Genomic DNA, 27,515 nt, shown 5'->3' with positions numbered 1-27,515 from the left:
TTTTTTTGTTGGTTTTTTTTTGCAGCACATATATTTTCCTGTAAGGTGAGTAGCGTGTCTGCGTAATGACCACTAACATCCTGTGGCAACTAAGCAACTTTCACGCTGAGTTGCTCACTAGTGCAGGATTTCTTCCTGAGGCCTGTGAATGACTTAAAGATCACTTACTGACATGGACACTAGATCCATGAAGTTAAATCCCAAAGCATACATATACAGTTTACACCTATGTAGTTCATTATAATATTTATGTACATTCATTTATATTAATGTAAGTATCCAATCATCCAGTAGCATCACCTTGTACAGTTACTCATGTAGACATGATCAAAACAATCTGCTGAAGTTAACTGAGCATCAGGATGGGGAAGAAAAGGGATTTAAGTGACTTTAAATGGGGCATGATTGTTGGTGCCAGACATGCTGGTTTGAGTATTCCAGAAACTGCTGATCTCCAGGGCTTACAAAGGATGGCCTGATAGAGAAAATATCCAAAGCAGCAGCTCTTTGGGAACGTCACATTAGCACCTACGCAAAAAAACAACCACTATATTTGTTTTTTCCAAAGAGAAAAAGAGAATGGAAACTTAACTCTCATTGAACTCTCACCCTAAATTGTGCGCAATTAGAGGTGACAATGAGTAGGTTGTTCGTCAACATGCGTCAGAGCTTTAAAAAAAAAAAAAAGTGTGTGGGGGTCACAATTGTGAGCATTTTGTAAAATTATTTCACATTATTAAGCCGGCATTTACAGTCTAGCTGTGAGACTGTCAGGACAAAAGCCAAGCTTTGTTCAACTTCACATGCAACACTTTTACTGAAGATGGCCCTTCCAGAAAGGTTTGTTTTTCTTGGCTTATGGGATTATAATAACGAAGAGTCACTAGATGAAAGGATTTTCTCAGATGCAGAAATCAAAACTCAAACCACAAGTTGCTGATGTCATGTTCATTTTTTCTTCTTTCTTTTTTTGCACAGAAATGATACAACTCTTTGAACCCCAAACTGCACTCAGATGAGCCTTTGTTTAAAAAAAGAAAAAGAAATAAAGAGGGAAATCAAACCAGGTCTTCAAACAACATCTTTCTGCTGATTTGCAGAAGAAAATCAGTAATAACTCTATTATTGTTTCACCATAAATGAGAAATGCCTTCTCCAAGTAGAAATGATAATTTTCACTTTTTTGTTCTTAAACTACTCCACCCTGGTTAGAGTAAACATTTGAATGCATTAAACTTCATCCCTTCGGTTATTGAAATTAAAATAAAATAAAAATAGTTCTAGTTTTAAAAAAAAAGATACTATTTTGCCCTTTAGAGTCCCACATAACGTAACATTAGTTACAATAGTTAATTTTAGTTTTGATTAGAAAAGCCTCATCAAGGAAAACGGGGCAGTGTAAACCCAGTGCTGACCCCTCATGCATAGAAGCAGAGAGGGGAAAAACATGGACTTGTTCTTTCACTCCTTAAATAAAAGTCAGTGTTATCCGATTTATTACAGCTCCTTCAAAAAGAACATAGTTAAACCCATCACTGTGAGATGCTCTGCAGGGTAGGATCGGTCTTTCAGAGTCTAAAGAAAACATTGGTTTAATCAAGTGGAATCAATTTAAGAGCAACAGGCTTTACTGACAGATAAAGGTGGAGTGAGCAGGAGCTGGGTAGTGCGCCTGTATGACTGAGGAGGACGCTCAGCAACACAGAGTTGAGATGTGAGAGCTGGCGGATGCATTGGGAGTTTATTTTGTGACATCTTGCCACACACTTGGTATCTGTGCAGTTAGTGATGTTCAGGGCAGACAGGTGGAGTAGCTGCTACACTGATTGGATAAATGGATGGATGAATAAGACGCTCTGACTCCATGAGCGGCGTTTCTTTGATGTCTCTGAATTGCATTTTGTCTCTGGCTGCATGCAGTCTCCAGAGCAAGGTCAGGCTAGCTGGCTCTGTGTCGGCGGAAATGGTCTTCATTCTTTGATCTGCAGGAAAGAAAAATTAAATGGCGTAAGAGTACTTTATTAAACGGGGGAAGTGGGACTATTTTGCCACAGGATCCAACTCATTACCTCAGTGACAACCCCCGCGGCGATGGTGGAGCCAACATATCGCAGCATGAAGCGGCCCAGCTCCTTATAGTCTTTGTACAGCTCTAATGACACGGGCCTCTGGGTCTGGATCTCCACGACGGCATTCATGCCCTTACTCAAACACCTCAACAGAAGAGACACGCAAGAAGCAGCATGACATGAATTTGAATATTCTAACAAGAAGTTGACTTTATGGCGAAAAAGGGGTTAATATGATGCCATCTTGTGGTGGCATTTTCAGTGGAGAAATGTTTTGTCACTCATCTGACTGACTTCTTCAGTCTCGGCTGACTTCAGGTTTCCCAACATCATAAACAGCATATTTGCATAATGACTGAAAGTAGAACTACTGACTAATAATGACTAACAATGGGCCATGAGGTCAGTTTCATGATCATTAATATGCAAATTGTCATGACCACTGACCAATAGCCACCGGTATTAATCACAGAGAGTTGGGGAATGGCTGCGATCACAGCATTGTAAGATGGTGAAATATGTACCCTTAGGCCGCCTCCTCGATTCAGAGATGGCTCCTTTTCACGTAAATGGCCTCTTTGACTCCCCGCTCAAACCAGCGTTCGCCCCTGTCCAGGATGTGTACATGCTCATCATTGAAACAATGTCCACTGGCCTGTAGGTCTGCTTAGGACTTGTTTTCCCTGATATATATATATACACACAGCAATCCTCCTGGCAGTTAACAGCGTACACTATATTCCTCAGTTTGCAGCTGGGAGCCTGATCCTTGTGGTGGGCTTTGAAAGCCTTTCCCAGTTTTGTCAAATGTCCAGCTGGGATAACCACATTTACTCTGGGCTTTTTGATATGATGTTCGTCTGCTTCGCTTTGCACAGTGTCTCTGGGGATTGTGTTCGCTCTGTGTAGTAGCATCCTGATAACACCCAGTTTGTGCTCCAGTGGATGATGAGAATCAAACCTTAAATACTGATTTATATGTGATGGCTTGTGGTACAAGTCGACTTAATAAAGTTGGGGAATCCTGCTGTCAGCTGAGACAAAAGAAGTCACTTGGATGATTGGTGAAATGTTTCTCGCACTGAAAACTCAACGTCCAGATGTTAGGAAGCATAAACCATTTTGCATCAATTCCATCTGCTCTGGCATAAATGAAAATGACAACAGGTGCACTGGAGAGGCAACAGAGCTATGAGCATAGGTCCCACTACAGGATGCCCTCCATGCCACCTTCATGGAGTCTGTGATAAAAAAAACTGCACATGAGTTTTTTTAGGACTCTGGCAGCGCTCCTCCTCCTGTTCCCCCTCATACCAGACTTTCTGCTGGGTTAAGGCCTTTCAACGGCCTGTCCAGCCTTCTTTGTAAAACTGCCCGTTGCCTAGCATCTCCTCCACACTATTGAGACTGTGCCAACCTGGGCGAGCTAGCATGAGGCACAACTAAAAGAAAAAAAGAAAAAAAAAAAATCAGTCATGAGGGGTCAGGCAAGAGCAATGATCTATGGCCACCACCTGCAAAACCTCCTTTCTGGGGGCAGTTTTGTCGTTTCCGCTCCAGTTGAACACTTCTCACTTTCATTTACGCCAAAGCAGCTAAAAATGATGCTTCGTGTTATGTTGTGATGATCTTTTTTTTTTTTGAGCAGTGTATGTGCATCTACAGTAAATATCCAAACTACTGTTCGTGTAAAGTTTTGTTTAGGAAAAAGAAATGTCCTACTTAACTAACCACACTTCCCACACATTGACATTAAGGCGCTGGAAGGCAGTACCTTGAACATTTTATTTTGAAGGCTATTCATTGTTTCCAAGTTCAGAGAAAAGCTTCAGCGCTACCATAAACAAAGCAAATAATAAAAAACACTCCTAACAACACAATAAACAGAAACAAAAATGCTGGCGTGCATAATTGGATAGAAAATGATGATAAATCCTTTTCCAAACTCACTTTGGTTTCTTCTTCAGGACCTCGCCGCTGCTCTTGTGTAGAACACTAATTAACTTCCTTATGGTGGCCGGTTCGCTGACTGTCTGGTAGTGCAACAGTACCTACACCAAGCGTGCACACATTTCTAAAGTTAAAGCACTGTGCAAAGAGTCGTTTCACATAACATAATTATGCAATTGTCATCACTAAAATCTTGGCAGAATTGTTTAGGTGTGTAAAAGCAGAGCTTTGTTGGCACTTACTGGAAAGCCTTGTGTGATGGGGATCTCGATATTGAAAATGAGGACTCGAGCTCTGAATCGAGTGCAAACTCGAATAGGTTCTTTGGGATCACAGAACACACAGCCCATACTGGAAGGAAGCAGCCAGAAAATATGTTTGAAAAATAAAGTACAATAAAAAATTTAAAAAAAACACCCTACAAGCAAAATAAACGAAGTCTGTATTTAATCAAAACACTGTAAACCAGACCTCAATACTTATATGTACTGCAAAATATAAATTATAAATTTCCGTTGTTAAGAAATATTTAAAAATACTCATTCAGTTTTATATTAACACATCCTTAGCAATTAATTCTTTACTTGATCTTAATGATGTCCATGCCAGTGAGTGTCAGGCTGACGTGGTCTCCTGCTGCAGCCCAGTCCAGAGCCTCATCGTGTAGAGTAATTCCTGCAGTGCAAAGAGCACAGTGTTGTTCCCCAACTTGCCTTAAGGTGGCAGTGTTTACCACTCATCCACACCAGCAGATGCACACAAAAAAGGTCCACATGTAAGCAGACATCAGGCTTACATTTGTTTTCTTTGTGATTTTGCATAATGTACGCGTGTTTTTCTACTTCTTATTAATATCAAACTATTGTTTTTGTGAGATGCTATCAATCTGTTTCCCTTCAGGTTTACAGAAATTCACTATATGGCTGCCAAAAATAAACTTTCCACCTGTGCAGTGGGTGTTGAGTGATGCTTTGTTGTATTAATGTCAAACCATGACTAACAGACTTTGAGATAAAAAATAATTGAGGTCTCATTTGATAGTTTTTAGTACAGATACTAAAAACCGAGCCATATAAGGTTTTTATTTTTCAGCCCACCCTGATGACATTTCATTTAACAAAGACCGGGAGGGGAGGAAAAAAAGCACATGAGTGCATACCTTTGACAGTGCAGGTTTCATTTGGAGGCATTGCCAGTATTTTGTCTCCAGTTTGAATATAACCAGCCTCGATCTTTCCTGTAACACAGAAGCCTGAACCCTGGTCTGGGAAGAGAAAATCCAACGTCAGCAAAATCTCAGCAATCAAACACAAATTGGAGAAATGAAAACAGACATTAAGAAAATAGACATCAAGGGCCCATTTCCATATTTAACGTTACCTTTAAAGACATCGGAGACGCACAATCTGAAAGGTTTGTCTACAGACCTCTGAGGGGCCTTGAAAGCATCTTCAGAGGGGAAAAAAACAAAGAGGAAGTAAACAATAAGTAGCGGTAAAATGCTGGTAAATAACATGAGCTGTCCAGTGACCATTGGCGGTGAATCATGTTCTCTGTAAGCAGACTGAGACTGGATGTTGAATGTTTTGAAATAGATGTCAGTTCTATGGAAGCTAAACTTCACATGTCAGGCGGTGTTACGTGAATCATTTTCAAGTAAGTCACGTCTATTGCAGCAAGCTTACAGTCAGAATGCATGGATTCTGTAGCTTTCATTTCAAGAAAAAAGGTTGCACAAAAACACACTGCTGCAGCTGCATCGTGTAAAGCTGGTTAGATTATCCACATTCAGTGCTAAAATCATTAAACCTAATTCGATGCTGCGAAGCGTCTTAGGTTTTCCATCTGGTGTTTTAACACTCATGCCAACCCAAAGAAAGGAAGTTTGAGTCATTCAATAATTAAATATAATAAATGTAATCAAATATTTAGTCAATTTTATTGTTTAAAGAAAAAAGAAACTTTCAGCTCACACCAGCTGACCTTCCCGGGACTGAACCAGAGATCTTTCACTTGTAAGTTTAATGAACCACCACTACACTATAAACCTTTTATCTCCGGCTGCTGGCAGATTGCCACTCTTGCCTATAGTTTGCATGGAAGATGTCAACTTGCCTGCAACCATTCGCAAACCAAACACCAAGTGATATATAAGTTAAAAAAGTGATGAAAACCAGGAACAGAAAAGATTCACAGTCAAAGTAAAAGTTAGTGCAGCAGGAAGGCACAGCTTTTAATTCAAAGACAAACAGTCTCCACAGTCGGTGTAGGTGGGAGTACTTGAGTCTGCGTCTTCCATGCAAATTATGGGCAAGCGTGGCAATCTCTTAGCAATCAAAGCATTCAAAGCAATTAGAAGGGGGTTTTAGTAAGGCACCTAGCAACTTCTAGCAACTATTGGCCAACCGGTTGGGTAAAACAGATTGTTCCCTGTGGCTCACAGGACCACTCTATAGACCTGTGTGACTGAGGCATATGGAAATAAACAACTTACAGTAAATACCTGCAGCTCTTAATGTGATTATAGGGTTTTCCTTGCATTAGTTAACAGCAAGATGAATTTCAAGCTGTCAAACTTGATGATCTACATATGACTAATTCTTCTTTCTGCATACCTTCAAGAACAGTGAGAGCAGAACTGCAAAGGGGTGAACTTCTTTTGACAAAAATATAAGTGCTGCAAACACACAGGCACTCCAGAATTTAACAGATTTAAGAGAAACGGCAATATATTTAGATTTACATAAAGACAGCTACATCAAGAGTTTAGTCTACTGACTTATGTTCCAATTTATATAAAGCTTTTGAAATATTTAATCCTGCTCTATAACTATAGCTGGGCATAGGTAGTGCAGTCAACCTTCTTAGGAAACAAAACTCGTGACTCATCACGTCAGATCACACATTTAGAAAAGTAGAGAGTGAAAATGTAGCTTGAGTCAAAAGGTAATAAGCGCTTTCGGCAGCTCGAGACGTGCCACAGTGTATTACCAATCTGCTCCAGCAGGCTCGGCCCAGAGTACCAAGAGGTGAGCTGTGACACTGAGCTCCTGGTGGCAAGGTTTTCTCCTGACAGGCCGCTGGTGGGGATGTAGAAAACATCAGACTCCTGGAAAAGCAGATAAACACGGAATCAAAGAGAGAGAGCAAATATTTACTCACAGCCAAAATATTATACAGATGCAGAGCTATGTCCTCAGACTTCGTGCCAGCTCACCTTGAATCCTGCCTGCTTGAGAAAATGGCCAAGTTTCAAGATGATTTCTTGGAAGCGCTCCTGTTGCCAGTTTACCTGATGTGTAAACGAACATACAGGAAAAAGGAAAAACACAAAGAAACAGAGTTTCCCCTTCAGCACTGCTTTGATATGGAAATGTGTCACCAACATGCCAGTGATTATAGGAAACAAAAACAAAAACACAATCTCACACACATACACACAGTTTCTTAAGGCCTTATTCTCTCCTGTTAAGGTCTTCAACATTCAGAAGGTGTGTATATATATAAAAATTTAACTTCTTTTAGACTGCAGTGCTGTCTATGCAGTCCTGCATATGGTGTCAACCAAGTACACCCGCAGTCTCACAGGGTAGATATACCACCTGAAGCTGAAGCTGGGCAGTACTAGTACAACAGTGACAGGCTAAAATATCAACCCACTTTTCTAAAATTCCTTCAGATGCCAGATATTACATTTCTTTAAATATATTTGCATGTAATGCTTACTGAACATCACACCACCATATTTCAATCTACGAGGCCTGTTACCAGGCCTTTTCTTGATAGATTAGATTTTTTAGTTGCACTGAAATGTGCAGTGTCAACTTTCACAATGATCTTCAAAACTGCAAAATAATTATAGTCATGACACTAACTTCGAGTTTCCTGGTAACTACAGCAATGATGACCGTGCTTCTGCAGTTATTCTGACCAATCGACTCTTTGATTTGTCCATCTATACACAACAGGCCTGCTCTTTCCCTTATCGTTTCCTATAATCTGAACTTCTCCACAATGTTGTTCTTGAACAGAAAAGGGAGATTCTGGACACACCTTTTGCAACAAAGAAAAAAGATACCTTAGCAGGATTTGCTGGATTCACCCAACGGTGGACAAGCTGAAGATTCTTTTCAACGTTAATTTTTAAACATACCTGCAGGACTGTGTGCTTATTTGTTTAAAACAAACAGACTGCCACTCATATTGTTCAGCTGTAAAAAACAGTTGGTCTTAAAAATGCCTCCACAGTGCTTCGTTTTAGTGCAGAAGGTCTGACCTGGTCCATCTTGTTGACAGCTACAGCCAGCTGAGTGACACCCAGCGAACGCACCAGCAAGGCATGCTCTCTGGTCTGACCACCAGCCTCGAAGCCCGCCTCAAACTCTCCTCTGCTGGCATCCACCACGAGCACCGCCACATCAGCCTGGAGAGAGAGAGTAAGGCGAAGGGGTGTTGAGATTGGCATGCATACGTTTCTGCAGAGGCAGACTTAAAAATAAAAACCACACACTGTAAATTTTCCAAAACATATTCTGTTTGTAACTTTATAAACCACTGCTAATGTTTCCACATTTAGAAAGCATTTGCAATGCAATCAGATTTTAACATGAGCAGCACTGATGCTTTCAGAACAGGTCCTGCTTATATATTGTGCATAAACTACCCTCAAGTCTTAGGGGCTCTTTTTGTTGTTGCTTGTAGTAATTTATATTTGGAGTCATGGCTCTTCTCTGATCCCTCCCTGCCCTTCCACATACACAAAAAACACACATGGAAAGTGAGAAGCAGGGAGCCAATACAGAACAGAGCACTGATGGGGGGTTTAGTACAATTATTTTTAGAATATTTGATTATCGCATGTAAAATTTTATCGTCACGCAATGAATATTTTCCAAGTTAGTGAAAGAATGAAATTTTCCGTTTTTTACTTTCTGTTGTTATTTTTTCTTTCAGCATTTTTTGAGTTTTTACAGCATCAAAACATAGGCCCAGGAAATTTCTCAGTGTTGGAAAACACATTTAACCTGTGAAAAACTGCAATTACATCAGCTTTCCACCCACTCCACGCATCACAATCTAAAGCCAAAATCTTGTTTTTGTTCACCACATTTTTTTTCCTGTAATCAGTTTTGAGCATGTATATCAAGGGATGTATCAAAGATTCAGTAGCAAAAGTGCACAGACTTAACCCTTGATGTTTATATGCACTTCCTGAGAAAATCACTTTAGAGAACTGCATGAATGCATGTTGTGTAAACCTTTTAATGTCACCACTGGGATAGGTGAGTGCTGAGTTACTTACACTGTGTGAAAATTTAGATTTTTGCCTGCTGGCTCATCTTCTAGCCGTGCCTCCTCCTGTGTTACCATTTCTTTGTTTTAACATTAAATGAAGCCATGTTCTACATTACAGTTTGGACAATTCATGTCGAGTGTAGGCCAGCGTTAAGATACTGCACTGAATACATGCGTCACAGCAACTGGATGCTCTCCTCTAAACTTTAGTAAACTAAGTAAAAATGGCACAGTATCTTATGCAAAAAGAAAAACAGTCAAAAGTTGAAGAGACAAGAAAGAAATTGCAAAGAGAGCATGCCCTGAAAGCCAAATTTATAGCTAAAGCACATTAAATAAAAATAATTAAATCAGCTGACTGACAGGGGAAACCCTATTACTGACATTGGTCATAATGAATGCCCCAAGTGTTTCATGACAAAATATTTTATACTTTTATACTATATACAAGTATAAGCAGGTGGCTTTCTATTCATTTTGACTTAGAAATTCATGTTCTACTGGAGAAAATACATTGAAAATATCCTCCTAAGTACATGACACACTGTCACCTTGATTTGCTTACAGCAGAAACTCCTTAGTCACTACATGAAGAGGTAAATGTGAGGACAGTCATATGGTAAAAGAGAAATTACACGAGCTCCCCAAAGCAGACACAGACAAGCACACCCATGCCTGCAAAAACACCTTGCGATACCAACACCCAAAACCACCGAAGTTATTTCAAGATGTCAGGGTGCGGAAGGAGGGAAAGCGGCCATTTTAATCGAGAAGTTTTCAAAGTCAGAAAAATGTTTTAGGATCGGTTAGAATTGTTTAAATGGTTGAGTCATATTTGCAGCTAACCAATGGATTGAGTAGAGTACAGCAGAAGATTCGATAAACAGCAATCTATTTTTCAGAAATAGGTTACTGAGCACATAGGTTACTGAAATAGGTATTTTTCAAACTGTATCCCCTTCATTATTATTACATTATATTTATTATTCATCTCATAAATTATAGATGCATTCAAGCCACTTTTCAGTTTCTGATTACTAACCTGTACATAGATGTAGCTTTCTAACTTCGTTACTTACACTCATTCATATTCATCTGTAACCTCTTCTTATGAGGTCTGATTTTGTATTTTTGCAGCACTTAAATTTCATCAGGCACGTCCATTTCGATCATTCGTAAACTGTAAATGCGCAGCCCACCAACATCTAGCAACATCTCACTCACAGCCTTGATTTACATGCACTGATCAGGCTGTGTGAAGAGCTTTTCATGTTATACCTGTGCAGCTCCTGTGATCATGTTGGGGATGAAGTCTTTGTGTCCTGGTGCATCCATCAGTGTCACCACTTTAGAGTTTGTCTCAAACTTTGTCATGCCCACATCCATTGTAACACCTCTGAAGCACAAAAAGGGGGGAAAAGCCAACAATTCATTTTTTAACCATTTGATACACTTGAATATGAGAAAATTCTAGATGTTAATAGCGTGCTAAAGTGTCTGGAAGGCCTTATAAGGGAATCCAGATTTAAAGTCCTGGTCATTTCCTGTGTAACTGCACGTCTGGTGGGCGAGGCTCGTAAGTATTACGCATCTGCTTCAGAACTTAGTGATAAGTTGAATATGGATTCCCACCCATGTCACTTTCTGTTTCTGCCGTATTTCGCTTCCGTTTCACTCTGATAATAACAACAGAGTGCAAGCAGGGACAGATTTTTTAACACTATTTTTTTTTTCCATGATAAATGCCTTTTGTACGAAATAAAAATTCCATGTCACGTAGGAAAAACAGCTTTCTTGTAACAAATTAACCCTTTTCATCCATCCAGAGCAAAACTGACCGACTGCATCGATAACTCAACAAGGCTTTTCTAATCTAAAGAAGCTTGAGCAAAAAAAGATTCCAAGTTGAATCTCACATCTTTTAGCATAACAGTAGTTACCTGTGAGCTAATAAATCTGATTTTACCCTCAACTTGGAATGCATATATAGGCAAACATTTTTTGGAGTAATAAATATAATGTTATGTAATAAAAATATGTCCTTAAAAACAATAAATGCACATTTTCTCTGCAAATATAAATTTGCTGATTATTATGTAATAACTGTGCACGCATCTTTCACTTTGTGCGCACTTTCATAGTCAATATATACCTGTCTCTCTCCTCGCCCGTTTCATCCAGAACCCAAGCATAGGCGAAGGAGGCTTTTCCTGCCTTTTTCGACTCCTGCTCGTACTTATGCATGGTGCGTTTGTTGACATTGCCGAGCAGATATAGCAGGTGGCCCATCAGTGTGCTCTTACCCGCATCCACGTGACCTGTAGAGAGAGGACTAGCACTGTAATCATAGCGCCGAGTTGAGGGAGAAAGTCATTCAAAAAGAAAATAGGCTCTAAGGGCGGGGAGTGTTAAAGGACTCTAACGAGGTATGGAGGGAGGGATAGACAGATAAGGAAAAGAGGAAGAATGTGCAAAGAATGATAAGACAGGTGGGAGGACTGAAAATGATAAAACAGCAAAGGGAAGCCACAGATTGGAGAAGGAAATAAGTAGAATTGCACAAGTGGCAAGGGGGGTAGAAAGAAATGGGAAGAAGGATCGAAGGTTCGGGGGGGGGGGGGGTATCGTGGTAAAACGAAAGGTTTCATAGGCTGTGGGAAACTAGAATCATCTGCACTTCTGAAACTACCAAGTCACTTTTTCTGCTGTAACTGAGAATGAGAAATAATGATTGAGCAACTGAGCTGGTCTGAAGCTCGACTCATTTACTACATTCAACGGTGACATAGGCACAGCCAACCAAACAAGGGCAGCAAGAAGAGATCTTCAATATGATTAACTGCCCAACTGTAAATCGAAATATCAAGGCACTGAACACAGGTTCTAGAATATGAGGGGAAAAACCAACTCTGCAAGAAGTGCCCGATTTAAAAAAAACAAAAAAAAAAGGAACTCCCACTCAGCATACTTTTGGGTATACTCCCAAATTTTGAAGCACTGTGACTGCTGATCTTTCTCTTCTTTTAACGTATAACTTGGATTTGCATGCATTCAAAATACCCCAAAGCGTTAAATGTTAAAGTACTATTTAACTGAGTGGTGCACAAAATAGTTCATAAAGGTGGAGCATTAATATTAGTATATTCAGCCTACCTATAACTACCAAATTTAACAGAGGCTTGCCCCCTTGTCTCTTCTCCAGCTCAGCTTTGATATTGATGGCCTGCCGTGCCTTCCCAGATGAACGGCTCAGGGTGGGACCGGTCACGGGCTCGTCCCCATTGGACCCTTTAGATGGAGTCTCAGGGCGTTTGGAGGCAGCTTCTGTAGCTGTGACGACAACACCGTTCTCCCCTGTACTGAGAAGAGAAATTGAAGTGTGAATACGCTTCTTTGCAACAACTGAAAATTATGTCTCGCAAGCTCTAATCTCCTTCTAACCAAACAGATCAGTCTTTAGCTTTTGCTTTAAATTAAACCACAATTTTGCTAAAGGCTTAAATCACAGTCAAATAACTTTTTTTTTTTACTGTTTTAAGAGAACAATCTGAACATGACAACAGGGGAAGGGTTAAGTTACCTTGGAACATCAAAACCCATAGTCTGCTTCTTTCCAGAGACGGTCATGCGGGCCACTTTTGGTAAAACTTCAGAGTCCAGTTTATTGTGAGAAGCATCTCTGCTTTTAGCTGAGAAAAATAAGAGACACAAAAAGGCAAACAAAGGCCTCCATGACTCACACTTTCTCCAAGGAGAAAAAGTTTTTCCGTTTGTTTTTTTTCCACTGTGGTCGCTTACATCTAGACTTTTCTGGGCATGCACTAAGATCAAGGTTAATATAGAAATATTAGCTAAACTAAAAGACATTAAGATTCAATCTTTCAACAATTATCAGAGTAAGTGAGTGGAGCAGCTTCAAACCTCAGATTCACAATGTGTCTAACCAGTCCAGAGAAATAATGTCAATATTTATTGTGTTATTAAGTAGATAATGTTTTGTCTGTGAAGGTTCTCAGTCATCCAGGTCATCGTAGTCAAAGGAGATTGCAAAGAAAAGCGTCTGGACTCCTTTAAGTTGCTTGAAGATAATGTTTTACAACACTCTAAAACAACCATGCACACATCAGTGATGTCCAACAGATTCAGGTAATGACTATTTTACTAGTTATGGTTGCACGTTGGCATATTCTTGAGAGCAGTAAGAGTGCAGATTGCAATAAGTTGCACTTTGAGCCTCATATCTATCTGATTGCTAGTTCATATTATGCAGCAGTGAGACTTGTTGAGGTCACTGCTTTGTCATCCCAGTCCCAAATGGCCACCGGTCCCAGTCATATCAACCCGTTTCTGATTCATTTAGACTGGGCTGCACAGCCAAGCCTACTGCACACACTGTGCGTCTGTGCGCGGCAGTGACATCCTGGTTCAGAAAGGGTTAATTTCAGAAGTGGCCGTTGCCTCCCGTCTCCACGTAAATAGATCAGTGTGACACAGCATTTCGCAGAATGAATCTTTTGAAAAGGTGTCACCTCAGCAAGTGCAGCACTGAAAGTGAATGCATCCATTATCACACACGCACACACGACTGATTTAAAAAAATATGTCCATATATGCACAACAGAAAGCCTGAACTGCTACAAGGTGAAAAGGGCCTAAGATCTAATAAACTGCCACTTCTATTAGTCTTTATTTTATGTTCCTTTCCTTGTTGTATCAAAATAGGATAAACTCCCACACAACCCCCCACTGCATTCCTTCAGCATTTCTATAATGTGTTGGAGTGATAAAACAGTGGATATACCTTCATCTTCTAGCTTTTGTTTAGCATGAATTTTATGAAAACACTACAACTCTGTCAATCCTTGCATGTTTATACCTTTTGTTCATCATAAAAAATACCCTGAGGGAAAATGAGAGGAAAGAGGTGCGATTCAACAGAATATTAATGGACTTTCTCTAACCAAACACTCTCTGAATGACTTGCTCTGCATTAGAGAAAAAGTCCCTTTCACTCAGAAACATTGCAACACAAGTCAGCTCACCACACTCTAGTGAGGCTTTTTAAGTTAATGGCATTTGCATACTGTTGATTCCCACACACTTATCCATATCTACTTAAATGTGGAAAAAGGGGACAACCAAAGCAGAGCTTGCAACAACTGAGATAAAAACTGAAAAACTACACTTAAGAAATGACAGGTAAATCTAATCGACAAAAGAAAAAGGTTCAAAAAAGTACCACCGCTGCGATTAAATTACAGCAATTTTAAAAACACCACCGTCATATGAAATCTACTGTTTCAGTTTCACCTGTCCTGCAGTAAGCAGCAACATGAGATGGAAAAAGTACTCTCTGGGGAATTTTGGTTCTTCGTGCAGCTGGGGGCTTTTCTGGTCCTTGTTCAGTGACACAGAGGTTTCTACCACCTGTGTCAACAGGACATCAGGCCACTTGAAAACTTGAAAATCACTTACAATTCTGTATCTAAAGGAGTTGGAGCCCTCTCTAAAATCCAGTCAATTGCAAATCACCCAAAAACCTACATATTAATTGAAATTAGTACAAAGATAAAACATTAAGGGTCAAATTGGGAAATGTTATTGCCTTTTAAAATATGAATGTTAGCAAAATAGTTGAGATAGCAGTGCAAAATAAAACTATATATCATTTTCTTTGGTGTATAAAATCAAAAATATAGTGGAATCTCTATATGCAAGGCCGTAAACCTCATAGCTCTGATCTTTAAGCAATAAAGGGCGTGGCATTGTAGTGCAGGAGTGCTTTATAAATTGTACACCTACCCAATGTTATTGCTGTCTATATGCAGAATACCAAGTACTGAGGACAATGTAAAATCTACAAATACCAATACTGAGCTTCAGGCCCCGAGACAGGGTCCTTGACAGACAGCCACTGACAGTCTGTCTGTATATAAAAAAAACAGGCCAGCAACCATGATGGTAGAGAGACGGGGTGGGTTTGTGCATTTGGATTAGCTGCACAGCTGTAAATGGTATATACAGATTCTGGACCAGGATCATTTTTCATTCAATCAATCGATTAATATAATTTGACAGTAGTTCAAATTATGGTCAACTGATTTCATTCTTATTCATGTTTCACATAAGAGTCACAACTGTTTTTGGAAACAAGGCTAACACTGCCTCGTTAGAGCAAGTAAGAATGATAGGACAACTGGGAAACTCTAATGAATCTACCAATACACACTGTGATTAAAAAAATACATCATGCTCTAAAGTATGTGACAGGTTCTTTGCTTTTTTTTTTTTTTTTTTTAATGTTTTTTCAAAAAGAAAAAAGAAAAACCAAACATTCTGCTGTACTCCTTCAAGTTCTTAAGCAAATGTCAACCCCCTTATTAACTGTGCATGTTGCTTTGTCAAAACACTGCAACACTTTTCCAAACAGGATGGTAACATGAGAAAAATGATTCGGCGCAATATAGCTCCGAGGCGCAGAGCAGGATCTTTTACCTTGTTTGGACTGGTAAGTAAACACATGGTATCCTTCTATCCAGGATTTCTCTATTATAGGGGACCCTTAGTGTGACTGAATGAGTAAGTGAGTCATCTTATTCATGACAGAATAAAGGGAGTGCACCCAGGATATGCAAATCAACCCTCCCTTATCTGTCCAAACACAGAAACGCAGTGCGGACAAAAGAAAAGGTGAGGGGTGGGGCAAAGACTACACCAACCACTTGAGGCCGCTACAGCCTACGAGACATATAAGGTGTGTCGACTTTATATCAAAATATCTAAAGAGAGACAGGGGTGGGAGTGGGGAGGAATAGGGGAATATTTGAAGTGAGTCACCTAACATTTCTGAATGTGCGCCAGTTTCATCTCTAATTTGTATTGTTACAAAAAACGAAAAAAGGGAAATTAGTAATTAAGAATATATGTAAACCAGTTTAAATCTATTGTTAATTACACGATTTCAACCATAAATGCTGGAATAAAAATCCATGGGGTTCTTCGGTTTAAATTTAGTCCATCTTCTACCCTAAACTTGTGGATCTATTCTCAATGAGACAATCTGGGAGTCAAACTTCATTCATGTTTGAAAAATAGATGGAAACATGAATGAAAAAGAGACTGCTGGTGGAGGCAAAAGCTATGAGTAGGATCTGACCCCTTTCACGATGAGTCATACAGACCCACAGTGTCAGTACCACAATTGAAGATTTCATAAAATATATATATATATATATCTGCTTCTGTGACTTCCACCTACTCAGCAGTTAACCTTTAGTCACAGAAGCTACTTGAAATTCTCACCTAATGTGTTTTTATAGTTCAAAACAGGTCTATAAAGAGACTGTCTCTGACCTACAGCACGACAACCTACAACTTTAATGTACACTGTGGTTTACACTGTTGTCTAAAAAAAAAAAGAGAAATAAATAACTATGTCAATCTATTTTAAGTGACATTATTGTTCAGTGCTTTCTTGTTTGAGGAATCTAGAAGTGAACTTTAATGACAGACATGACTGCACATCTGCCCCTTCTGCAGAAAGAACGCCAAAAGACCCGCATGGAAAAATAAACAAGTCTCTATGCCAACTTTAACAGCACCATGCATCAAGCAGGGTAATGATAGTAACGATAGTGAGGTTTTGAAATGACACACTGTACTGTGGCTGGACTCAAGTACTCACATTCTCAAGGGTTACTGTACATGAGCTTTTACCTTATTCCTGTTCAAACCTACATTTTGAGTCATAATTATATTCACACATTAAGATCTCTGTCATCTGTATGTTGCTCATGCATACAGGACCTTTTTCTGCACTTTTACATTATAGAGTAATTGCCACTGGATGACTTATTTTTCTGCTACAGTGTTTCATATAAAATTAGTTGGAGAAACATTTCAAATCTTAACTACTTTAAGAAACTGTGACTCTTTTTTCATGCACATTTGTTAAGTTATCCCAAAACCACAACTTAACAACCCTCCCACCACCAAAAAAAAGGTCAAAGGGTCATACACTACATGTAATGCTTTAAGAATAAAACTACAGAAGTCTTAGTTTAGCAAAAGTTGATAGTGATTGGGAGAGCCTAGAAATCTGAATTTACCATTTATAACAAGCTGCTTAAATATGGTTTTAACAACACTTTATTACAAGGTACACCTTGCTAACCCTGGTTTGGACCCACTTTTTTCTTCAGAACTGACTTAATTCTCAATGGCATAGATTCAACATGGTGCTGGAAACATTCCTCAGAGATGTTGGTCCATATTGAGGTGCTTGCGTGACACAGTTGCAGCAGATTTGTTGAATCCACATCCTAACATCCTTGATGAGAATGTCCCGATCCACCACATCCCAAAGGTGCTCTACTGGAGTGAGATCTGTTGACTGCGGAGGCCACTAGAGCTAAAATAAAACTGATGTTCAAGAAACCAGTCTGAGATTATTTCAAGTTGCTCATGCTCAGTTTGAAATTCAGCACATTGTCTTAACCATGTTTACATACCTAAATGCATTGAGTTGATGACATGTGTTTGGCTGATTAGATATTTGTATTAATGAGCAGTTAAACAGAAGTGTATGCTCTGAATAATATGCAAGGGTTTGCACACAACTTAAGGCTGAACTGTTTGCCAACATGAAAAAAAACCCCAACAACAACAACAGCAGGGGCGACTGTAATCTTTTCTGCCATAGAAAGAGCCTAACAGCTATATTATTAATACACACCTTCTAGACATAAATTTTCCACATTTTATCCCAATTTTTGCAAATTTAGAGCATGTCTGAATGGAAAACAAGCATGCAGCTAAGCAGAATTTGGCATAAAAAGTAGCATTCTGCTAAAGCAAGGCGATTAGTGGGTTAAGGATTTATTATATGACACTCCCCATCTGCAAACAATAACTGCAATAACTAAATGAGATCAAAATTTGAAAAGAAGCACTTGGTCATGTAGTTTGACGGTAACTGCAGTTAGATGGGACTAAAAACTTCCCTACTGCTGTTTGTTTCACTGAAAGGCATTTTATCCAGTTTTTCCCCCAACACATAGCATGGATTTCTTGGGTGCGTTGCTTGGGAATGTTACCAATATATGTCTGGGCAAATGATATGTCCAGGCAGGTCGCCCAAGCATACTACAGTCTGTCCAATCCCATGTATTGCACTGAAGCCTGGCCATAGCGGGCAATGCTGTTGGATTTATACTGACATGTTAGTATTAGGGGCGGACGTTATAGTCTCAAAATTATATCACGATATTACAGAATTGTAGTGGCACAGCATAAGTCAACTGTAAGCAGAAAACTAGCCTATCAGGTTTTTCCCTGGACCATTTAAGTAGAAAATAACCACTTAACACTTTAACAATAACTCACACTGCAAGAGCTGCACAGCACTGTTACACAAACAAATTCAACCATATTTTCTACATGGGATGTTGTATCCCAGTTTGCGCTTTTAAACCAGTTGCCTAAAGCCCTGCTTTTCCACTGTGTAACCACATCAGTAATTTCCATCCACCGTTTGCTCTTACTGTCGTATGGAGCATAATTAGCAAGTGTTCAGGCAGTTTTTGGTGGAGTCATTTGCTGACATTTGGGACAATCATCCCTGCTAGCATCTCTTCCTTTGTAGAACTTTCTTGTACTTGACAGGTTGTTTCTGCCTCAAGTGGTGAAACACATTTATTTGTTGCTTCCACCTTTAGCTGGAATAGTTTTCTTTCAGTTTTCTTTCTTTCTCAACAACCCTCTTCTTTGTTAGAGGGTTGTTGAAGCAGCTCCTTTTCAAATATTCAATCGAAAGCTCACATGTGGCTCTAAGAAATACCCGAGTTTGTCCCCTGGTTGGATGCAATAAGAAACATAAACGCCTGGCATTAAATTTAAAAATAAATTACTATTATACTTGTATTACAAAACAATACCACATGGCACAGCCCTAGTTAGTATGTCTGCATTGCTCTGCCATCATGAGTCAAACTGAGCTGTCAATGCCAGACTTGAAAAAAATCAAATCGTGATCAAGATACATTTACTGAAATGCAGGAAGATAGAAAGACTAAAGACGCACCAGAGTCTACGCATGTATAATTTAAAAAAACTATATGTTTACACTGTTTACACTGGCAGAATTATAAATTAGCAAAATAAGGAAGTGAGATATAATTACAGCCTATTATATCGTGTTTTACAGAGCTATAGTCTTACTAATCCACTTACTAGGTTTGCAACATACATTATTACCACACAGATCTATCACAGTTATTGAGGTCTGTGTCAAGTCTACTGTTACAATTCTGAGATGTGCACATCAGAAAATGATGTAGTCTAAGGCTTGGTGATATGGGCCTATGCATCGAAGAGTACTCTGTTACCTGGACAGCAACTCCACTGCTTGGCGAGGGGGGGGGGAAAAGAAAAAAAAAAAAAACAAAAAAAAAAAAACACACACACACAGGACCACAAGCAATTAGGTTGTTCGTTGCACGTGCCTGCATACACACAGGCCTCCACCTGACACAAATAAAATCTAATTATAAAATCTTACCACAGCCTGGACCCTGGCAATACTTTAAAATAGAGTTATAGTTACTGTCTCAGCTCATATTAGTAGCTGATATTTGGGACAGAAAAAGAGCTAGTGAGTGCCTCCAAAGATTTTCAGCTACTGGAAACCGCTAAACAGCTTTCAGGCAAAGTATGAGAACCACTCACCCAAACAATTTCATATTCAAAATCACATTTTGTGACAATGATTGCATAGTAAATACTGAACAGAGAGATTCCTTGATTTGTAAGTCAAATATTCCTAACAAAGATTTCTTTATTTATAAGTAATATGTGGACGTTTAAATGTGTAACATGTTTACTTAGTACAGTATATATATTTGCACGATTGGTATTAGGAAGTAGTAGGACTAGCATGTTAACTCCTGGGAAAGTGTAGCTGTTAACAAATTTGAGGAACTACTGTGCATGCCAGCTGCATGGTTTTTTTTTTGGTTTTTTTTTTAAAAAGACATTTAGGATTTGTCTTGCATTCAACCACAGCACCGAGGTCAAATGTTCTGAATGCAAAATTTTCCATTTTGCCCTTTAACAGAACACACACCACAAAAAAGACATAATACTGACGCATGTAAGTCCAAGTGCATCTGCTTATTTTTGACCACTTGTTAGAACAATAGTATTTTCCAGAGTTGGCACCACTTCAAAACCATAGTTTGTGCAACATGTATGCCTTGCAAGAAATGCAGAGCCTGTAAAGACACAAAGAGGATTTGATCTGTCACAGCCTTTGTGAAAGCTGTGAAAGTTGAGAGGCTTGATCAGATTTTCCTACGTAGGTGGTGTATAAGAGGCACAGCAGTCTATCGGCTGCTGTGCAGAGTCGACATGTGCTTGGCTTGACATTTTCTCCAAGAGTGCAGCTTCCTGCACAAACCCACACAGCGGCTCCCCTTGAGAAAAAAGGACAAATAGCTGCTGGACAAAACCACTTGCTAATAACAATTTGTTCATCTCTTGATTCCCTGAAAAAAAAAAACATTATAAAAACACTCTGGACCTGCACATTTTCACACAAAACAGACCACAACACGTCCAGGGCATCTAATTATTTCCAAACACCATTTTCCAAGGACTGCAAGCTTTGTACACTGAAAAACCTGTTTAACCTCTAATGTTTATCTTGCTATTGTTAACACTAACTGTCCTTTATCATTTATCATCTCCCTCAGGCTCTCCTTTCTGGAAGACACCCCGGGGGTCCAGTTTACTCTCTGCACCTGCATGACGTTTACTCCTCTTCTACCAACATGAATTCCCACTTAAAACAACAATGAATGAGTAAAAAACAAGAGTGTCAAAACCAGAAATGCCTCAAGACACTTTAGCATAACCGTTTAAAAATGGAAGCTTTACTGCAGATAAACAATGTTTTCTTTATAAAAATGTCTCTTTAAAAACAGGCAAATGCTCTGTTAACTGGTAAAGATACCACTATGACCAACTGTTTATTGTCCTATACTGGCAGTTTACTATACAATTATACATTAAAATAGAGCACTTTAAAATTCATTAGGTAGGATTAGTTCCTTACAACAAGCCAAAAAACGTGTTTAACACACGCACATTCGCAAAAACTGAAGAAGACTAGACAGAGGTTCACTCAGAGCACATAAAGTCAATCATCTTTATTTCGAAACAGACAAATTAACCTTTGGCAGTGTGCGAAGACACCCAGTGTAAATTAAACCCATGTATACAAAACGAAATTAAAATCTTTTACTACAGTATGAACGCATTCACTTTGACTAATTCAGTAAAAGTATATAGTGCTTTCATGCAAAAAAAACCTGTTTTTCAATATTTAACAGTTAAAAGATTTTGCTTGTCTTTGTGTGTCTGTACGCATATGCGTATGTGTTCCTCTTCCCTCATGGGAAAATCTCCAGGTGTCCTCTAAACCAAAAAGTCAAACCCATGATCTCAAACACAGGCAGCAGTAAACCAGTACAATGGTTAACTGATCCATATTCCAATAGCTGCAGCACACCTGCAAACAAAGTCAACCTCTTTTGTCTTTTGAGGGTTCATGCAGCTCAGAAAAAAGTCACATCTAGAGTATACATGAACTTTCTCTTTGCTGTGATCATAAAAAAATTAAAAAGCCATTGGCCTTCGAAGCATACAAAAATAAGACTACATTTAAAATGAAGGAGAGAAAGCTAACTACAGCAATAAGAAACAAAGATCTTTCTAAAAGTTCCTAAAATACTTAAATTGTTCTTTGAAGGTTTGTTTGGGTTAGCTAAGATTATTGTTAAGCTGCCAGAGTGAATTCATTTCTCTTTGTTCTGTATGTGTTCACTTAAAAAAAAAAATACATAAATGCTTGAATAATCTTCTTTCTATTATTTTTTTAACCAGTGATCAGAGTCAGCATGTCATTTTGTTGGACCCAAAAGTTCTTTTACTCCCCTTAAATGAGTGCAACCCTGAGTGCTGCATCTCTGGGTTTAGTTCAGTGATAAGAGCAAAAGGGCCCTGATAGAAGTGGGGTTCTCATTCAAAGCAAGTCAAGTTAGCACCAAGGTAGATGCAACTGAATTAAGCGCTTTCCTTGTGGCTACCTGGTGAAAGCTTTCCGCTGATTAGCACGGACGATGTCATCAGGCGAAGGGGTGTCGAAGCGGAAAGGTACAATCGGCAAAAGTGTGGGAAGCTGCTGTTTGGATTTCTCCTGCGACTGAGAGAGGAAGGCCTTGTAATAACTTCCTCTCCTCTGACCTTTTATTTTTCCCTTCAGTACATTTTTCATCCTCTTTTGTCTTCTGCTAGTCTGAACAGACAGCGTAATCGCAAACACTGATGGTTTTGCAAAAACGGAAACATCCAACCCCAATGCAAAAGCAGCTGGAGACATGGGTGATGGGAGGTCACTTTCAAGCTGATGGAGACCTTCTCCATGTGACTGGGCCATCAGTGAAGTCAGATCAATAGTGTGACCTGGTTTAGGTTGTCTGAAGATTTGGTGGTATGGTCTGTGGTCGAGTTCACACTTGGCACCACCCTCTTTAGCACTCTCTTCTGACATGCCAGTCTTCTCTGGTTTTGCTGGTGAAAAGAGCGACGTGAGGGAGCACTGTGACCCATTTGAGGTGGTTGAGGTTTTGCTTTTGTGTTCAGACGCCATATGTGACAAAGAGAGCTGCTCAGAGAGACCAGGTGGTTGCTTCAGTGCATTTTCTGGAGATTCAGAGCTGAAAGGCTTGGGGGAAGTTGAGAAACTGTTGCTGTAATGCTGCGAGGCAAGCTGGGACAATGAGACAGTGCCAGCCAGACATGGGGGAGTGATGCTAGTTATTTTTGATGAGGAGAGAGCATTCGCTAGTCTTTCAGTGCTTTGTGATTGAGGGGAACTCTTTCTGTTTTGGTGCTGGGAAGCAAGTTCGCACAGGGATAGTGTTTGTGCTGGTGCAGCCATTCCCTGAAACATTGCAGATGGTATGCTGCTTTGAGGAGTAAGGAGAGAGTTACTGAAAGCTGGGCTTCGATTTGAGTGCTCCTGGATTAAATCGGCCAATGTTGGGCTACCCTTTGAACCACCCAGCATGGCTTTGCCTCCAACCCCAACAGACTGCTGATTTTTCTGCACAACAGAGCTGAGACTCCCAAATCCAGGAGGAGCAGCCATAGAAGAGCCTGCAGCTGCTGTCTTGGGGTTGTTTAGCGATAGACTACTGAGTGAAACTGAAAGGATGGAGGGAGGAGAGGCCGGTGATGCTGATAACGTCTTTAAAGATGCCAAAGCTCCCAGTGAAATACTACTCTGACTAGACATAATGGATGCTGTTGTTGTTGCGTTTAGTCCTTTGTTGAATGAGGAAACGTCCAAGCCCTGCCTTGTGTCAGCTACTACTGACCCCTTATTCTTTTGCTCGTGCTCAGAGATGAGCTGTGCCAGACTACCACCACTGCTAACACCTGGGCTAATGTTTTTAAGGCTAAAATCCTGCTTTTCACAGCTGCCGGCATTTGGTTGAGATAAGAGGTCACATAAGCTGGGTGCTTTTAGTTCGGGTACATGTGGATGTGCATGTTTGTGCCCATGTGTGTTGGCTTCATGTGCCTTGGACGTCATGTCTGTGTGAGAATAAGACAAGCAGGCTCCTTACCTTACAAAAGCCAAGTGCAGTTGTCGAAGAGGAGGGGTGAGGGGGACCACAGAGCAGAAGTCAAATCAATCATATAGTAAAAAAAAGACAGAAAGAAGGCACTTTGTTAAACATTTGTATCACTATACAAATTTGTGTGAAATCAACAAAGAACACTACTGGCTGTTAGGCTTCCATACACCCAATAATGACACATATTTATATAGAAGTACTAGCAGCAGTGACCTATGTTGACTGCGTTTGAGGAGGAAATGGGAAATACTTATCTTGGAACACCCACCTATACAGAAAATTTTTTTCATAGCTATGAAACTCCACAGAAAACCCAAATCTGTTATACAACCCTTTAAATGCCACAAATTAACGTCCTCCCGGTGTGTTACTACACTGAATCACTCAGGGGTAACAGTTTTTAATCAGTAAAACAATTTTATTTTGACCCACTCAAGGTGTACCTTTGTCAGCCACAGCCTCTTGTTTGGTTCTTTGTGGTTGCGGCGCTTTGTCCTGGTTAGCTCGCTCTACTGTACCAGTCTCTTCAGCTGTACTTCTGGTAACTGGAGCAGTTTTAGTGTCTTCAGACAGTACTGCGTCCAGTGCCCTCTGTGGGTCAAATCCACATTTTATGGCTGCCTGGGTCAGGACTGAGTCCGGCACTGCATCTCCCAGCACAGTCCGCATGTGGTCCAGACAGGAATACAGCTTGGCTAAAGAGTACAGCAAATGTTGGACACACACAATAGATTTGTGATCCATACAAAAAGCACAAATTTTAAAAAAGACATCAAAAGTTTAAAGGACAAAATGAACTGGTGCATGGAACCTTTAATTGTAAAAACACAAAAAACAAGTTGAGAAATGTTTATATTCTGAGACGCAGTTGTGTGCTCAAAAATACTACCTTGATCAAGAGGGTTGAGATTCTGGTTGACAGTAGAGGACACAGGGACAGCCTCATCTTCAAATTCTTCCTCCTCTAAAGGCTCTTCCCTTGGTGCATGTCTTTCTTGACGCGAGTAGATGAACTGATTTGCTAGATAAGCCAAAACCATTTAATTTTAATAGTAGATTATACGTTATCATATATGATGTCTACTTAATGTTGCATATTTTCAAACTTAAACTGGAAAGGCAAGCAACTATTGTTATCAATGAGTGTAATGAAAAAAAGTTATTTATTTGAAAATGCAGTGTATGCTTAACTTCAGACAGATTCAAATTAGTCTGCTCCATCTTCACTATGCATCAATGGTAACCAACCTGTTGCTGGTGAAATGCAACAGTAGTCATCCTCCACAGACTGTCCATACATGTCATCATCTTCAAAGTCTGAAAAAAAGAAGAAAAAAACAACACTTAGATGGATACCTTTGCTCATTTTGTTGTGCCTCACAAAAACAGTCGTATACACAATTGCAGTAAAGTCCCTTTATGCCAGCTGTGACTTTGCTTTGTCAGCAACTTTATGAATGCCACTGCACACTAGAAACCTGGAGATTTTCCTCTAATCGCTTAACTCTAAGCTTTATTTACAGATATATTCCGCAAATTTACAACATTGGGAGATTTGAATGTAAAGAAGAGCAAGTAAGGAATCTGGTGTTATTGGCACAAACAAAACACTGGATAGTTAGCAAGCTAGGCAAGTAGCTAGCAATAACCTGAGTAAACATTAGTAAATTTAGCAGTTACACACACCTCACATCAAATTTTTTTTTACTATAACATTAATCCAAAATGTTGGGTTTGCGTGGGTATTAGTAATTACTGTCGTTATGGGACAATTTACCATACGCTAGGTGCCAAGTGACACGACAACAGTGGGATCTTGCCAGTTAAACGAGCTAGCATTAGCCGCTACAGCTACTGAGTAACTGTAAACTTTAGCTTAGCTGTAAACAGCTAACTGGTTTAGCTCTTAGACGCCTTGCCGCGGCATTTAAATGAGAACCGTTTTTGCCATCTACCTTCATCGTAGTTGTAACCTCGAACATTTCTATGACGAGACATGTTGATTATGCCTCCTCTCTCGGCGCCACTGTTATGTTATTCGGTTCACGGACATGTGTCCACTGCCCAGCGAAGCTCCTGCAGTTGCTGCTGTGTGAAGCTAGCCTACCTTAGCAGGCAGGTCACAATAGATTCGACAGTCACGCAAATACATAAATGTAACCACAACACACACAAAAATAAAAACAAACAAACGTATTTGTTGTAATTACGTCATTTCATCGACGCCGAGCTTCTGCATAATTAAAGTAAAATAAATAATAATAAAAAGTTTTTTTCTTCGCTGACGTAACTTCCGTTTGTAGTTGGCATAAGATCTCAACGGGTTTCAAAACGTTTACGCTGTCAGACCTATATTACACTGGATTTATTTACAGCTACAACTCTGTGCATCCGTCAGAGTAAAGTTCTGCAAGCCTAAAATAGTAATATAAGTTGCACCCCATATATAAAAAAAAAGAAACATTGCACGACACTTCGAGTTTAACAGTAAATAATAAGAAATAACACAAACCACAATAGAGAAAGAAAATAAATTATGTCGCAAAGAAAGAGAAAACAACCCATAAAATGGAAAAGTTATAATAAAATTACTCTTTAAAACAAAGTGAATGGCTGGGAGAGGACTCTGTCTGACGGAGATAAGAGTATCACAGGAAAATAAGAGAGGTGTGAGGTGGTATGAAATACAGTCTGTAAAGTGTTAGATTTTCTCAGGTGTTAAGTGTCCATGGTGTGAAGAGGGTGGGGGATGCAGCATTTCCTTTAAGCCCTATAGTCTTTTTGCCACCAGGCATCAGGCACCTATAGCAATGGCTGAAAAAAAGAAAGAAGAAAAAAAATTTGCAGAGCTGGGCTTCACATGTGGTGATGCTCGTTTCTCAGGCTGTGCTTGAATTATATATTTTTTATGTTTAACAGGAACAATACTTGTAAATATTTGCTGCACTGAAGCAGAGTGAAGTTTTCCATTTTGGTAGGACACTGTCATAGAAAGATAGAAGCAAATAGGTGAAGAAAATCAGACCAAAACAAAGAAGTGGGGGAGTGTCTATGTGACTCATATCAGTAATAACTGACCTGGCTAAGTTTTCCTGTAACAGCAAAAGCAAATGTTTTTATTTGTAGTTACACCCCCAGGGATAGCTCAGTAGGTAGAGTGGTGGCCCCATGATCGGAAGGTCGGGGGTTTGATTCCCCTGAACAGCTATCCTGAAGTACCCCTGAGCAAGGCACCGTCCCTACACACTGCTCCCTGGGCGCCCAATAGCTGCCCACCGCTTCACTGAGTGAATGGGTTAAATGCAGGAAGGAATTTCCCCATGGGGATCAATAAAGTACACTTTCTTTCTTTCTACACGGCCTTAAAGATCTGTGGACCTTTAACTGTGAAAAAGGCCTGACAAAATGATAAATAATGTTCTGATTTGCAGTTTTTTAGTCTTTTTCATTTTAACTGTTTCCCGCTTGGATGTTTACGAGGGGGTAACCCTTTTTTCTC

At 39.7% G+C, this 27,515-nt stretch overlaps 1 protein-coding gene across 3 annotated transcripts; it reads right to left on the bottom strand.

The window, feature by feature from the left end:
* Nucleotides 1-937: 937 nt before the first annotated feature.
* hbs1l (HBS1-like translational GTPase) lies at nt 938-26,346 on the bottom strand. 3 transcript variants are annotated; one of them, XM_085431671.1, is made up of 18 exons: nt 25,972-26,303; nt 25,265-25,333; nt 24,906-25,037; nt 24,460-24,711; nt 12,895-13,003; nt 12,468-12,673; nt 11,467-11,632; nt 10,593-10,710; nt 8,296-8,442; nt 7,237-7,311; nt 7,011-7,128; nt 5,400-5,468; nt 5,179-5,283; nt 4,604-4,694; nt 4,262-4,370; nt 4,020-4,120; nt 2,070-2,214; nt 938-1,982 (listed from the first exon to the last, which is right to left on the bottom strand). In XM_085431671.1, exons 1-18 carry the CDS (start codon nt 26,012-26,014, stop codon nt 1,971-1,973), a joined length of 2,067 nt encoding a protein of 688 aa, XP_085287797.1. In that variant the 5' UTR covers nt 26,015-26,303; the 3' UTR covers nt 938-1,970. The 3 variants fall into 3 exon arrangements, with proteins under 3 accessions (XP_085287797.1, XP_085287799.1, XP_085287798.1); XM_085431673.1 differs by lacking the exon at nt 25,972-26,303 and adding an exon at nt 25,794-25,869; XM_085431672.1 differs by lacking the exons at nt 938-1,982; nt 2,070-2,214; nt 4,020-4,120; ... (9 more) ...; nt 12,468-12,673; nt 12,895-13,003 and adding an exon at nt 21,506-23,999 and having other exon boundaries at nt 25,972-26,346.
* Nucleotides 26,347-27,515: the final 1,169 nt, after the last annotated feature.

The sequence above is a fragment of the Copadichromis virginalis genome, linkage group LG15 (genome assembly GCF_057382275.1).
Source record: "Copadichromis virginalis isolate Kocher_CV1m ecotype Utaka linkage group LG15, C_Virginalis_male_GT1.1, whole genome shotgun sequence".
NCBI lineage: Eukaryota > Metazoa > Chordata > Actinopteri > Cichliformes > Cichlidae > Copadichromis > Copadichromis virginalis.
The sequence above is the reverse complement of the archived record's forward strand: the minus strand, read 5'-3'. Positions and strand labels throughout refer to the sequence as shown.

Coding starts and splice junctions, on each gene's coding strand:
- hbs1l (XM_085431671.1), bottom strand. CDS start 26,014: ATGTCTCGTCATAGAAATGTTCGAGGTTACAACTACGATGAAG. Junction 11,633..12,467: donor GTTAAATTTGGTAGTTATAG/GTAGGCTGAATA, acceptor CTCTCTCTACAG/GTCACGTGGATGCGGGTAAG. Junction 7,129..7,236: donor TCAAGCAGGCAGGATTCAAG/GTGAGCTGGCAC, acceptor CTGCTTTTCCAG/GAGTCTGATGTTTTCTACAT.